Raw genomic sequence first — 16,177 nt, forward strand, 5'->3', positions numbered from 1 at the left:
AGCTGAGCGCCAAAGAATTGATGCCTTTGAACTGTGGTGTTGGAGAAGACTCTTGAGAGTCCTTTGGACTGCAAGGAGATCCAACCAGTTCATCCAAGAGGAAATCAGTCCTGAATATTCATTGGAAGGGCTAGTGCTGAAACTCCAATACTCTGGCCACCTGATGCGAAGAATTGACTCATTTGAAAATGCTTCCCTGATGCTGGGAAAGACTGAAGGTGAGAGGTGAAGGGGATGACAGAGGATGAGATGGTTGGATGGCATCACTGACTCAGTGGGCTGAGTTTGAGTAAACTCTGGGAGTTGGTGATGGACAGGGAGGCTTTGCATACTGCAGTCCATGGGGTCAGAAAGAGTCAGACACGACTGAGCAACTGAACTGAACTGAACTGAAACAATCATGACGAGTAAGACAAACATAAATATATATATACACACACAGGCACACACACATTTTAAAAACCTCTCGGTAAATTTTTCCATCATTAGTATAGCACACCCACCACCAATACCACACCCCATCACTTTTACGTTCTCTTGCAGGATTCACATTAAGGATGTAGATCTGCATTTTTCCAGTTTTTGTTAAGTTTTGTCTTAGGTTCATTTTGTTAGTGAACTACTGATCTAGCAGAGAAGTGAAGTGGTGCTTTTAAGGGGTACTATAATCATCATATCATGGTGATTTGCCAGAGTGGACTATTATTGAATCATCTCAATGATCAGTACCAGTTCCAGAAGATTCAATTGGTTTCCATTTTCATCAGTGAGACTGCCCTTAAGAGTCAGTCATATGTACTTACATCAACAACTGATTAAGTTCTCACATGTTGTGGGGTGCCAAAAAAAGAGGTAGAGTTGCCACACTATTCAGCAATTCTACACCTAGGTATCACCAGAGGGAAATGAAAACTTGTATCTACACAAAAACGTTTACACAAATATTCACAGCAGCTTTATTTATCATAGCTAAAAATGGAAACAATCCAAATATCCATGTACTAATCAATGAATAATTTAAATGAGTTATATTATTTAAAAAAAGCAACTGACCTAAAGAAATCTGAATTCATGCAGTTATGGGATGAAGCTAAAATTTCTGTGTGTACAGTCTGTTCCATAACAGTTCTAAAGTCTTTAGAATAGGCTGAAATTCGGAAGGACTGTGATGATGAAAGCCTTCAATTCTGATAAAAATCATAATAAATTCTTTAATCATTGAAAATTGAGGCAAAAAATTTTCAGAGGCAACACACATATGAGAAATCGCACATATTCTTGATAACCGCATTGTTTTCATGTAATGAGAAATGGAATCTGATGAATGAAATGTCATGGTCAAACTCTTTTAATCAATAGTACAGTGCAACATTATTCATACCATGATTATATCTGTCTTTAAAATTTATTTTACTGTAAAGCAAGCTTTTATTCTTTCTTTTAAAATTGTACCTCTGATTAGATTATTGAAATGTTACTTTTTTTTTTTTTTTTTTTTAGAAATGAAATTGTGACTTCAGAAACTACTTTGTTTTTAGAAACTTCCAAGACCAGGTCAATCAGCCATATTAGACAGATAGACAGATGTATTTTATTCTTTCTTCACATGCATTAGCTTTTATCTGAACTTAATGATGAGATTTCCATATGTATATGCCTTAGATTTCTGCTTTAGTCTTCAATGCTTTTTCATCAACATAAGCCATTCTTGAGTCATTATTTTGATCTTATTATATGCGAAGGGCTTAAAATTTAAGGTCTTTTTTAAGATTAATGTTTTTCTTTAATCCTGTAACACATCAAACTTATCTTTGAAACAAGCATTGCTAGGTAAATACACATACCTATATATCCATATTGGTCTAGCATGATGTTCTTATATGTATTGTATATGAAGTCTTAGTAGGGTATTTTTAGCTTACTGAGATTAGATTTTACCTGTCTAAGTAAACAAAGATATATTAAGAGCACTTAATAAAGAATAGGTGAAAAAAGCTCACAAAATAATCTTGGGCAGAATACAAAGATGCTGGATTTATTTTGTCTTAAAACAAGTCAAAGATGGGGATAGTAATAACATGAGTAATGAATTATCAATTGAGACATTGAATGTGTGAGGTTTTCTCCATTGGATATTTTAAATGAAAAGTATGAACAAATATTGATTGCTTTTTCTTGGCTCATACAAATGTGCTCATTTTTAGAAATATGCGACTGATGTAGCTGTTCTTTCCGTGGGACTTTGCAGCATGGAATAATTGAGAGAGCTGTAAATATTTTCAGATGCTAAAAGAGAAACACGATTCAGATTTTTATATTTTCTTTGAAATGAATGAACCTTCATCCAACGGATATACAGAATAACTTATTTTGTAATTCTGGAATTCATGAGTCAATGTTGTATCTTCAAGGCATTTGTTAATAACCAATTAAAATATTAATCTAACACTAATGCTCTAATTCGCAAGATCTGATTCCTGGGTCCTGGCATAACAACTAAATGATGGTTTCTTCCACTTTTAACTATAAAAATGACTTTATAATTATAGATTATAAGAGGTGGGAGAAAGATTACATCTAGTAACCTCCTTATTTGTTTGAAAGACAAATTGTTCTACACATAAATAATTTTATATCCTGCTTTAATTCACAGTATATCTTAGTTTAAATCTTTCTATTTTGGAATAAATAACATTATTAAGAGAGAAGATATGGTATAGATCATGATTCTTATTAATTCCTTTAATTTGTGATTGTAACCACTTTAACAAGCAGGCCATAAGAGTGCCATATACCTTCAGTGAGTAGGAGTAAGGAAGAGGAGATGGACAGTCAAGCTCAATGATGAATAGAAAGTAGGTTTTATTTTTGGTTTTGATTGGAAAGGAATAGCCTCAAAAAACAGTATTTTCAGTGGCTGCTTAAGCTTCTTCTTCTTCTTTTTTTTTTTTTTTTTGCTTTCAATGCAAAATTAAGGAATTTGGAAGTTAGAATATCATTTTTTTCTGAGAAGCAGTAATTGTAAAAATGAATATCTCTTTTCACATGAATCAAAAACTTTATGAAACAAGTGAAAGAGATGTTGATACAAAGCTGGCATGTAGATTCAAAATGCAAGATAGGATGTAATTCATCCAAAGGAGTTCTGAGACAAATTGGATTCACTTTGGTCTTGCTTCATAATCAAGGTTAAATTTATGGAAAAATGGAATTGATATTAAATATCTAAAATAAAATATAAAAAGATCCAAAGTTTTTTTAAAACATCTTTCTCTAAAATGAAAAAATAATCTAAATCTTCTTATGGTTATTAAATTAGGAAACAAATTTTCAGCTTTCCATAGGTAACTATGTAATTCTGCTTGCTATCTACTACCTAAACTTGCATATATGAAAACAGAATAGTCTTTATTGTCTTATCCAGGTTTATTAATGTTCTGCTTCTTGTGAAACTTACATATAATTATCTGTTCATAAAATCTTCGAGAAACATTTATTTTTAAGCCCTTCAAAATATTTCCCCCTAAATTTGCAGAATATGGTATATAAATTATAGGTAAGCTTGTAGCTTCAATTTTTGAAGTAACTATTAGATATTAAACTTATAAGAAATTTAAGTAACTGACAAAACTTTGGTATACAGAAGAAAATGTGAAGCGAAATTTAAAATTAATTTTTTATATATGTCAGTCTTTTGTTGTTTATTGTGAGTGACTTACTGTACTTAGTGGTAGATAAGTTGGTTTTAAAAGACCTGCACAGAAAATAATAAATATGAAACATTCATATCCTAGATCTATTTTTAGAATCAATTGAACTTAATTCCATCCATAAAATTAACATCTTTTCAGAAAGACATATTGATGAAAATATTGATCTTTTGACAAAATCCATTTCATGGAGTTCATTGATGCTATTTAATTGTTCAGTCATATTAACTAGATCTTTGAATTATTTTATGTAGCTTAAGAATGTAAGCTAAATGAAATATAAGAATGAAATAGAATTTCTAGTTATCACTATGATGTATCAAACAGATAAATGTATTTATCTCCTAAACACCTAGAAAACAAGGATATAGTATATATTATCTACTTATGCATTTAAGATTGTCTTATAACGTAGCTCTTCTCTACTATCCCAATCCATATTATCTCTGCCTTTCATGAGCGTTTACCCTCCATTGTTGTATAATTTACGAAATTCAATTTAATATTTAGTGTAAGCTCATTTTTATATCCCTTTATCCAGAAGGATATCTCTCAGCCTTAACAAAACATACATTTCAAGAATGACTAAAGCTATGGATCTTCGCCTCCAAAGAAAAGCATGGATGGACACTAACACAAATATTCACAATTTTGAACTCTCTACAATTATAAATTATCTTGAAGAAACTTCTCTTGATTGAAGCCATAATAGTTGTACACTAATGTTAGTCTCAACTACTAATATAAAGCCTAACATAACAGTGTTTTTTCAGACGATGCTTGATGACGGATTGATTAATAAAAAGTAAGCCTGTGGCAGTAAAATATACATGTGAAGCAATCACTTTATCCATGTTTTTACTTAAAAACCTCTCACAAACTAAAATTTACTTGTAATAGATTATAATTGTGATTATCTTAAATATATATGTATTGTTTTTCATTATCAAGCAAAGCATTATTTTTTAATTGACAAGCGAAGCTAAAATTGGTTCTAACCATCAAAAATAAATAAATTAACTAAGCAAATCCAGTGATACCCACTAGAAAGAGTCCAGAATACTCATGCCCTTTGGGAGCAGATAAAAATATGCCATTTCCCATTTTCATGGTTCATTCTCCATGTGAGTAAATGGTCTATTTGTCATCAAATAGTGATGGTGATGCTTTACATCTAGTGGGTATATAATAAGTATTACTTACTGATGATACAAGGGGCTATGAAAGTAAACAATGAATTATTAGTATATGGGATCTGTGAAGGAGCAGGTACAGCAGAGGCATAAATCTCAAGCACAATAATATTAAATTTGTCTATACTGCTACTTCTAACATTTCCAGTGACCCTAGTGAAACTTTCATTTTCAATGGCAGATTATAATATTATCATAAAATTATAACCCATAGGGCAAACTCCTTAACTGCCTTTTACTAGCTACCTTTCCCTATGGATTTAAGTTCTCTGTTAATACATTACATAGCAACTCTTGTTTTGAATATCCTGTTAAAAGTGAGTAGCTTCCTCAATGCTAGAAAACCGCACTAGCATTCCTTTAGCTCTGCAATATAGTCCTTAATTCGAAATGAAGTTTGATTGTTTTAACTCCAAAACATAAAGGAGCCTGCACTACATCAGACCTTTAATGGAAACTAATGGAATTTTTGGCATAAAATAGTAGAATTAATTAGATCCAGCAATGCGCACTATTTAACTTTTAGCCTGCCATTTTACACTGATTTGAAGCCATACATACTTAACAAAAGACATTGGGTTGATTTCACAAAGGACTTGAACACTCTTTTCACATTCACTGTGTAAGTTATTATCCACTGTGAAAAGATTATTGACTTTTTTAAGGAGATATTATGGAGAGAAATGATTGCTACTAGGATGACTGGTAGAATTATGTATGAGATAAGTAACAACTCTAATATCTCATCTGCTGAATAAATGAGTTTAATTTTAAAATACTAGTTAGTGCATAAGAGATTTCTGCTGAATTGAGCAGAATTATCAAAACTGGGTTTAAAACGTAGTGGACACTGAAAGTGAAGTATAAAATAAAACCTTTGCCTGTTCAATGGTTATATATCCCAGAGTGTTAGTGATGTTTCTTGATTTTATTTCTTCCTGAAAGTACATGTATATGTGTTATCCTAGATTTATTTTATACTAATAGAGTGTAGAGAATGTCCATGCCCCTTATTCTTATATAAACAGTCAATCTTACTTAGTGATAATTGGTGGTAGTTTAGCTATCCAGAGGAAAAGATCATGTAAATATAAGTAAAGATTCTAAAAGGTTTTTGTGTATTTGCCCCCTAGTACTTCTTTCCCATTAATGTGATTTTCTGTAACAGTGTGCCTCAATCATGCATGATCATTATAAATACTTGAAAAACTTCTTACAGAATACAGATGCACATCATGATCAGTGACCAACCAATTACTTCTTTGAAAGCCTGTTAGTGATTGTTTACCGCATACCTGGGATTCGGTGTGCGCAGAGAGCCAACAGCAGCCTGTATTTGCACTGACATCTTATCTCCCAGTGATATCCTATGGCACTTGCAAAAATGGATAATTGAAAGAGGGAATTGACTGACAGAGATGAAACCACCGCAGAAGAATGAAAGGTGATCACACTGGAAGTGAAACAAATTAAATGGAAATGAAGTTATAGAAGAAATAGTTCACCCTGGGACTGGTTACACTGTCACCATTCAAGAGATACAAGATATACGACTGGAGGAACTTAGAAGGTGAACTTATCAACATAAATTAGGAAAAAGGTTGTGATGAAAAGGATGACAATGTCCCAGAGGGAGTGCTCTGACAAAAGACTTGACATTAAAGGAATTCTCAGAGATATTTCACGACACTGAATTTGTGAAAGATAAAATGTTGGAAGCCTATATTAGCTTAGTAAGGAGGATGACAATTCACTAAGACACAGCAAAGATACTCCATATATATACTATATGATGAGAAAAAGGCACCTACTGCTCAAACTGCTCCTGTGATACATATTTTTTAACAAACAATAATGTATTTCCATTCTTGATGTTTCCAAAATTTCAAATCAGTTTTAAATAAAATTTACTTTTATTTTTATTTACCTATGTATTTGTAACTGAGAGTAAGAAGTTTTAACAGTTCACTGAAATTTGGTAGCTACAGAAATGTCATAATTTTTCTCATTAATATCACAATTGCTTTACATGGTTTTAGCATGCACAGTCCTGCACTAACATGCAAAGTGAAGATTGCCTGTATCTGATTAATGATAGTTTATTACCTTAAATAGGTAAATGAATGGCAAAATATCTGGAAGAGAATGTCACTGGTACCATTTTTAAGTATGTCTTAAATCATCCTGAAGTCAACCATCTACTCCAACTTCAGGCTAGCATTCTATAAATGATAAACATAGCTCCCATTTACCTCTTCCATCTTGTAATATTTCTCTGCTCTAGACATCATGTCCTCTTTTCATCTCCTCACAATGCATACCTCTTTTCCCTACATGCTCCTGCCTATGCTTTTGTATCTCTCTCTGTCTACCTGCTTACCCCTGTTCGCTTTCAGATAGCAGCTGGGGTCTCTTCCTCAATGAAGATTTCTGGATGTGTCTATGTCAACCCCTTCTCTTTTATAGTTTCACTTAGAATTTTTACTTACCCTTTCGTTTGCAATTGTTATTTTATAATGCAGTTACAATTTAACATTTAATAAAATAATCATTTCATGAATGCCTGTCTTAGCCACTCTGCTTAGGTTTATTTGTGGCAAGTTTCATATCTAATATGCAAAGTAGATGCTCAGTAAATTGTGTTGATTTTCAAAAGTTAATGTACACGGAGGCAATATTACCTTCTCTCCAAAATACTTTTAAAAATTTATTTTCAGTTAGAGCATAATTACTTTGCAATATTGTGTTGGTTTCTACCATACACCAAATGCATCAGTAATAAATATACACACGCCCCCTTCCCTCTTGACCCTCCCTCCCACCTCACATCCCACTCCACCCCTCTTATCTTGGCTAACTAGGAATTCGAAGAGTCAAGTATTTTTAGCTGGGAAAGGAACCTTATGAGTTACATTGCCCAAATGTTCATGTCATTTAGGAATTACTTATACCCAACTAATGGTTATTATTAGGTCAGTGTTAATGAGTGCTTGACTATGCATGACTTTTCTTCTTAGCTCTTATAGTGGCTAGGTTTTGGTAATTAGACATAGGGACATTTGAGGGTGTGAAAATGAAAATATTAGCAAGGGAAGAAAGGGGACTGAAAAATGCAGAGAACACACACACACAAGACTGCACTAGAAAATGCAATAGATTAGCATTTGTCATTTTTCCTAATTCTCAAGAACTGCATTTGAAACTTCACAAAATATCTTTTTAACATTTATCCTGTTGCATAGGTAATTTCCCCAATTTAGCAAATAGGATTTAGAGAGATCCCCTGGAGGAGGGCATGGCAGAACCCCATGGACAGAGGAGCCTGGTGGTGTACAATCCACATGGTCACAAAGAGACAGACATGACTGAAGTGACTTAGCATGCAGGAAAGCATAGCATAAGGCTCTTAATTCCTTCGTGAAAGATTTGAACCCAGGTCTGACTGGCTCCATAATCCCTGCCCTTTCTATCATTCCACGCTGAGTCCTAAAGGAAAGGCCCCACAGTGTTAGTCTGTGGCACCATAGAGAAGTTTTCATCACCGGCACATATTCTCTTCTTTATCCTCTTTATTTTTGGTTAATTTTAGTTTCAATTCCTTTTAAAGCTCCTGTCTTTTATTACTATTTTAATCTCAACAGGAAATTAAAACCCAGCTTCAAATTTGGCATGGCGTTGTATACTAAGTGGCCTGTATTTTCACTGTTTACGTGCTGGGAAATCTCAGAATCTGAAAACCTGTCAGCTAGAGGCTTCACTCAACTAGGACTGTCTTGTTAAACTATTAGAAAACTTGGGTCAAGTATATCCATGGGCATGTTCTCCCAAAGCACAGTATTATGCTAATAACTCATTGAATAGTACACATACGAAAGGTAAATATATTTTATTTATCTATTAAATCACACATGTCTGGTGTTCCTGACATGGCAATAAACAGCTTGATGGTGATTGTTTTTAAAAAGAAATATGAATACAATTAAATTGGCATAAATCAATACTCAATTCATATTGCATATTTTTCTAGTAGTTGAAATAACCTAAACTCAGAGCCAACTATTTGGGAGAGAAAGAAAAATTGTATTTTAGCAGTCTATCTGCACAAAGCATTGTATCTTCTCTCAAAAATACCATACCCTCTCACCACCAAAAATGTCCCCTGGTGACAAGTAAACCAATCCTACTTGCCTACTGATTAACAGTAGGGTAGAATCCCTCTCACAAAGACTTAAACACACACACACACACACACACACACAAATTTCTGGACTTCAGATCCTGTTGTGAGATCAACAAAATCTGTAACTGTTTCTTAATTCCTCTTTCTATAGCAATAATGATATTTGTACCTCTGTCATAAGACTGTTGCAAGGGTTATTGGACATGGTAGAAATAAAGCGCTTAGCCCAGAGTCTACGACTAAAGAAGTGCTCAGGAAACATAAATATTTGATATTTACTGAGATGTTGCTATCACTCTTCTCCTATGTATGTCTTCTCATCTATAGGACACTACTATCCCATTGTTTCTAGATGTTTCCTGTTAGTCTGAACAATTGGCTTTAATGGAAATAGATGGCCAAAATGGCTGCTACAAAGTGGATATTTCAAGATGATAAGACCTGGGCATTTGATGAGTGTCAGAACATAATGTTAATTGGGCAGAATCTTTTGATGAAGTGTAATTATGCATTTTAAGTGACCACAAATAGACTGGTGCTACATATTGATAAAAGCTATATGTGGAAGCATTATGCCTAATCTGATAAGGTTGTTGGTCTTTATGTCTAAATAAATATGGATCTCTTACAAGAAGCTTCATAAATAATTTTTGCGCTAAGATTTTACTTTCATGAGAGTCAGGTTTAGAAAATGTATGAAGAATGAGGAAGCCACCCAGTTGAATTACAATCAATGAGTCTTGTTCAAGTTTCTGCTCTAACATTTACCTTTTTAACCTTGTATACATATAGACAGATAGATAGATAGATAGATAAAATGTATATATGTGTAACTAAATCTATATCAGAGCGGGAAACCCCATATGTTTTATCTTAATTATGTTCTTTTACAACTTAACTCTGTCCATTTATTTTTCATAGTTTTCCAGGAAACAAAGCTTTCAAGATTTTAGTCTCCCATCTAATGTACATTTTTCCACTTTGTCTCTGATCAATGTATACATAAGGACTGAGATCTAGTCTACCCTATTTGAATAGGAAAATACTAAATTGTCCTAAAGTTTTAATGATGCCTTAGACCAAGAGTAGACAAACTTTTTCTGTAAAGGGCCAGATTGTAATTATTTAGGTTTTGTGGGCCATATGGTCTCTGTCACAATTACTAGACTCTACTATTGTGGCATGACAGCAGTCACAGACAACAGATAAATAAATGGATGTAACAGTGTCCTAGTGAAATTTTACTTATGGATGCTAAAATTTGAATTTTCTGTAATTTTCACACATCACAAAACAGCATTCTGGTTTGAATTTTTGCAGCCATTTTAAATTTAAAATAAGCTTTTTAGCCTGTAGACAACACAAAAACAGACAGCTGTCTGGGTTCAGCCTATGGGCTGTAGTTGGCCAAAAGCTACTGTAGCATCATTGGTTATTTTTTCCAGAGTGTAAGGTTTAAGTTTGTTTCATCAGCCACCAAAACCTCATCAGAAAGAGACACTGCACAACCTGAAATGATAAAGTGAATGTCATTTCCTGCAGTCTGATTGCAATTTTATCTTTTGATATCCACAAATATTTTAAATATATTTCATTCAATATAGAGTTGGCCCTTGAACAACAGGGGTTTGAACTGTGTGTGTCCACTCATAATACATGGATATTTTTCAATAGTAAATTCTTTAATACTACCTGATCTGCTGTTGGTTGAATCCTCAGATGCAGAACCACAGATACGGAGGAGCTGTATATATGGAGCTCTGACAGTAACTTATACTCTGATTTTTCTTGGTACTTCCAACTCCCACATTGTTCAAGCTCAACTGTATGTTCAAAAATGGTAAATGGGATACACATTTCCACTCTCAGAAATGATAAATCTAGTGACTCACATACCAGCCAACAGGGATTAAGCCAGAGGTTTAGTTAATGTATGAAACAAATATATTTTAAAAGTCCAAAAATGTCCCCAAATCCCAAAGTATTTAGGTCCACAGCACGTGTCAGATAACAAGAACAACTGGCATATATTTGGTTGTTTATGTTGTCAGCAAAGTATTTTCACAAACCATATGCCATTTGCTTTCCACAGCAAGCCATCTTGATATTAGTATTGCATATATATAGCAGGAACGTAAGTAAGCACCCAGATAGCAAGTCTCAGTTGCAATAAAAATAAACCTAATGTTGACAACAACTTAGAACAAACTTGACAAAGTGATTATCAGGCTTCTGTGTTAAACTGGTCCAAATGGAGGCCAGAATTAAAGGAAGAGGATTTCCTTTCATCTCACCAACCTTCCCTCCTTATTTACAGAAGATTCCCATTCTATTGTCATTAAAACAAAAGGGAAAGAATAAAAAAGCGAAGTGTTGGTGAAAAACAATAAAGGAACTCATATCTATTGAGTGCCTAGAGGATGCCAAGCAAGTAATAATACTAACAATAAAAATAGACTTAGGACAGAATACTTGAGAGTAAAGGAAAGGATGTTTTCAGCACCTCGACTCCATTTGACACAAAGTATACTCATAAATACCACCCCTCCTAATTCCACTGGAAATGGTATAGAGTGTGAGCTGAGCGTGCCCTCCTTTACCCTTATTATAACAAGAGTATTAGTTAAAGTTATTTTTATTGCTCTTAACAAATCTATCATAACTGTTCACCAGTGGGGCTTCCCAGATGGCGCTAGTGGTCAAGAACCCACCTGCCAATGCAGGAGACATAAGAGATTCAGGTTCAATCTCTGAGTTGGGAAGATCCCCTGGAGGAGGACACAGCAACCCACTCCAGTATTCTTGACTGGAGAATCTCATGGACAGAGGAGCCTGGTGGGCTACAGTCCATGGGGTCGCAAAGAGTCGGACACGACTGATCGGCAAAGCGCAGCACAGCATGCATCCACCAATGGGGGAAACTGAGACTCAGGGAAGTTAATTTGTCCAATACCATATATTTAATAGCGTCAGAGATAGGGCTTGGGCTAGAATGGAGCCCTTGTCTTCTAATACCAATTTAGTATTACTTTGATGACAAAAAATTAAAATATGAAGTTGCAGCAACTTGACTTCCCAGTTATTTCTTTATATGAAATCCACTTCAGGTATAATTTTATAACAATAGAAATCATAGAGTGAAATCTAAAGTGAAATATGCTTTAGTATTCTTTATCTGAGCTTCTTAGGGAGAAAAACATCTATTATTGGGGACACAAAAGCATCCATTAATATCTCCATAGCAGGAGCTTTATACAGCACAGTTCAGTGAGTCTTTTTCCTCTAGCAAGCTGGGGGACCTAAAAGAAAGTTTAACGACGATAATCAAAAGAAACTGAGGTGAACACTGATCCTTTTATGGCACATGATTAGTACAGGTGGACCTTTCTCCATGTTCAATGACTGTTGGTAATCCTTAAATAATCAGGCAGCTGCTAGATAGCAAGAAAATGTCAAGTCGAACACCTGGGTGTTAAACATTTATACATGCTTGTAGGCCACTTTTGATCTATCTGCCCAACATGCCAAATGTCAGTGGCTTCACATAGGTTAGGAGGAAAGCTCCTCATTAGAGCATGGTTAGAGTTCGCTTGGCATCAAAAGGCACAAAGAGTCATGGACCCTTAAATGCAAGACATTCATTTCTCTATGCACTCAGCTTGCCGGGAGTTTTGAATAGCCCAGGTCCTCTATTGTCTATATGTCTATAAATTACTCTTTTCTCTTTAGAAAGAACATGGCCATGGCTTCATTTTTTTTTTTTGCAAGCAGGACAATATAAATTACCGTTTAATGATCTAGGATGCCATTATATGAAGGAGCAGACTGCACTGGCAACTCCAAATTACACTTGGAGTCCCTCAAGGAGCTAATGGCTGGTGGCTACATGCTGTCTACAGGGGTAATCAACACAAGATAAGGCAGCATCTCTGGCTCACAGGATGTTGTGCAGACAGTGGCATGCTGTCTGATTGCCTTCCCTAACCTTCTGCTCAGCTCTGTTCCCCTTGCTATTGTACTGCACATGCAGTAATTAGTTTGCAAAGGGCTTGGGGAAAAAACAGACTTACAAGTGAACTCATTTTCTTTTTTACAAAGAAGCTGCCCGAGTTCATAAGCTGTGGCGAGTACCTTACTAAAATCAATGTAGAGTGTATAAGTGAAAAAGGACAAAGAGCATAACACAGAATGAAACTTGATTTTTCCATCCAATTTAGAGGACAGCAAATGTGATTTAAGAAATAGAATGTCAAGAAAAAGGAATGCCATGTATTAAGTCAAGGGCGGGCCCACACACAAAAAATAGCAAGTCCGTGGAGAATCTTTTGATTCCACCGTAGCTCCCATGTAACACAACTCTCCTAGCTATATACATTGAAAAGGTAATTCAGAACACAGCCTAAATAGTAAATAACTCATCTAGCTGCATATAAACTATTGATATTTCTGTATTTTCTATGACTATAAAAAAGTTAAAACTAAGATGGAATCTTTACTTTATTAACTCCATGAGTTATATAACTCATGGTTTAAAAAAAATATATTGATGTACAAATTCAACTAGAATTAGGAATTGACCTCATACTGCAGAATCAAAATATCCACCCATTCTGAAGATTAATATAGCTTGGTGTATAAAGATGATGATGGCTCCTTAAGAGATAGTTTTCCCTAAATCTCTTCTGTATCCTGCAGCTGTTCTTGGTAACTAAGATTTCCAATAAGATGGGAAATGGCCAATATTAAGTTTTAAGACTAGCACAGGAATTTGCTACAAAGCCAAAATATTAATGAGGGGGTTGCAATGTACATTTGTAGGTCCTAATAATGTGCAGTGCTGTCCCAGACACTACTGCTATGACGTTGACTTTTTGGTGGTGTGGTTTAGTCGCTAAGTCATGTCTAACTCTCGCAACCCCATGGACTACAGCCTGCCAGGTTCCTCTGTCCATGGGATTCTCCAGGCAAGAATACTGGAGTGGGTTGCCGTTTCCTTCTCCAGGGGATCTTCCCCACCCAGGATTCGAACGCAGGTTTCCTGCATTACAGGCAGATTCTTTGCCAACTGAGCTATGAGGAAACAGCAGTGCTAATTTAGCAACATTTATTTCTAATGTTTGAGTGAAGTGTTTCCAAAAGTAGTAAAAACATCAATTCTCAACAAATTCCTCCTCACTTTCCTGTTCCTACTCTGAATCTGTTGGTCCTCAATACACTTGGGTTACAAATCTTGATGGCATCATTTTTGAATAGAACATAGTTAAGAGAGCTGGATCTTGATAAGCTGACTTGTATATGTTGTATATTTAGAAAGAGCTCCTTATTCAATCTTTTTTCTAGTCAATCTGGTTATCTCTATATGTAAAGTAAAATTTCATCATCGATGAGGACTTTCTAAGTAGAAGTCATGGTGATATTTGAATATATGTAGATGTAGTCACGGAGAAGGCAATGGCACCCCACTCCAGTACTCTTGCCTGGAAAATCCCACGGATGGAGGAGCCTGGTAGGCCGCGGTCCATGGGGTCGCTAAGAGTCGGACACGACTGAGCGACTTCACTTTCACTTTTCACTTTCATGCGTTGGAGAAGGAAATGGCAACCCACTCCAGTGTTCTTGCCTGGAGAATCCCAGGGACGGCAGAGACTGGTGGGCTGCCGTCTATGGGGTCGGACGGAGTCGGACATGACTAAAGTGACTTAGCAGCAGCAGCAGATGTAGTCAAAGACTGATTAGTTAACTAGCAGAAATGAAAGGTGATTTTCATTTACGGTTCTAAAACAAATCTGTACTTGCATGGTGAGTTGTGGTTTATTATGAATTTTCTATGCTGTGACATACACACAAGAAAAATACTAGAGATAAATATTAAAAATGTAGGAACATAATTTTACATACTTTTTGAGGGCGATGAATATGGGAGTAGCTTAGTTGGGTGATTCTGGCTAAAAGATATTGTAATCAAGCTGTCGATCATGGCCATACCCTGAAAATATTATTTTTCAGTATTATTTTGTTAAAAGAAGATAAAATAAGGAATAAATTGGTAATTAAATACGTAAGAATAGATAAATAAATACACTTGTTTAAAATATATGTCAAATTTAAGTCAAATCAAATTTGCAAACATCCTGTTTTTAACCTTTCTTTAAAATATCCTTTGTTTATAAGGCTATTAGTGCAATTAAGCCTTTCACGCTAAAACTATTATATATTATATACTAAGCTAAAAACATAATGTGTATAATATTATATATATTATTCCCAAATTAAATATATCACTATTTAAAAATAATAACATTGTAAATAGATATGTAGATATTAAAATCAAAGCCAAAATATTCATTACTGAATTCAAGCTATTTCTTAATGGTAGCTTTAAGTAATATATTAAAATACATAACATATGGAAAAAAAAGTATGTAATCTCATGGAAAATAGTACCAGGTTCTTTCTAGTCCTAACAGTTACTACTTGAGTAACATCGGACAAGTCATATTTATTTAGTTCCTTTTTTAGTTAAATGGGAATAATAGCAATATTGCCTACCTAAAAGAATTGTTATAGTATTACTTGAGATAAACCATGTAAATGTACAAAAAATGCTCATCAAATGGTAGGTCTCTTACTAGCATCATAATCTCTCATTACCATTATTATTATTTGAGGAGTAAAGGGCAACAGCCCACCTTTCCATAGTGTGATTAAAAAAATTTTCCAGAAATGTACTTTGCAGAGTAGTTTAAATGATGAGAGATGTGGATTACACCAAAGAACTAGTACTGTAACTGTTTATGTTTAAAATATAATTAAAGTGTTTGAAATCAGGGATTGTATTGTTCTCCTTAAAGGAAAAAAAAAACCAAAACTACCTGGTAAAAATTAGTTTTTCAAACAAAATGTTCAAAAAAAAATTGTAAAAGGTGAGTAACTGAATTAGAACTAGTTTTTAAAATAAGACTCAATAATGAAAGTAACATAAGTGTTCAGAACTCTGATGTGTCATCAGTTCAGTTCAATTCAGGCGCTCAGTCACGTCCCAGTCTTTGCGACCCCATGGACTATAGCACACCAGGCCTCCCTGTCCATCACCA

At 34.6% G+C, this 16,177-nt stretch overlaps 1 protein-coding gene across 1 annotated transcript in view; it reads left to right on the plus strand.

Moving 5' to 3' along the window:
- The first annotated feature begins 400 nt into the window (after window positions 1-400).
- The window catches only part of LOC122428657 (lanC-like protein 2), a 35,667-nt gene continuing 19,890 nt past the window's right edge, over window positions 401-16,177 (plus strand). The window contains exon 1 of the mRNA XM_043448681.1: window positions 401-407. Within this exon, the coding sequence (XP_043304616.1) occupies window positions 401-407 (7 nt within the window). The remainder of the gene's footprint in view (window positions 408-16,177) is intronic.

Source organism: Cervus canadensis, chromosome 27 (assembly GCF_019320065.1).
Source record: "Cervus canadensis isolate Bull #8, Minnesota chromosome 27, ASM1932006v1, whole genome shotgun sequence".
NCBI lineage: Eukaryota > Metazoa > Chordata > Mammalia > Artiodactyla > Cervidae > Cervus > Cervus canadensis.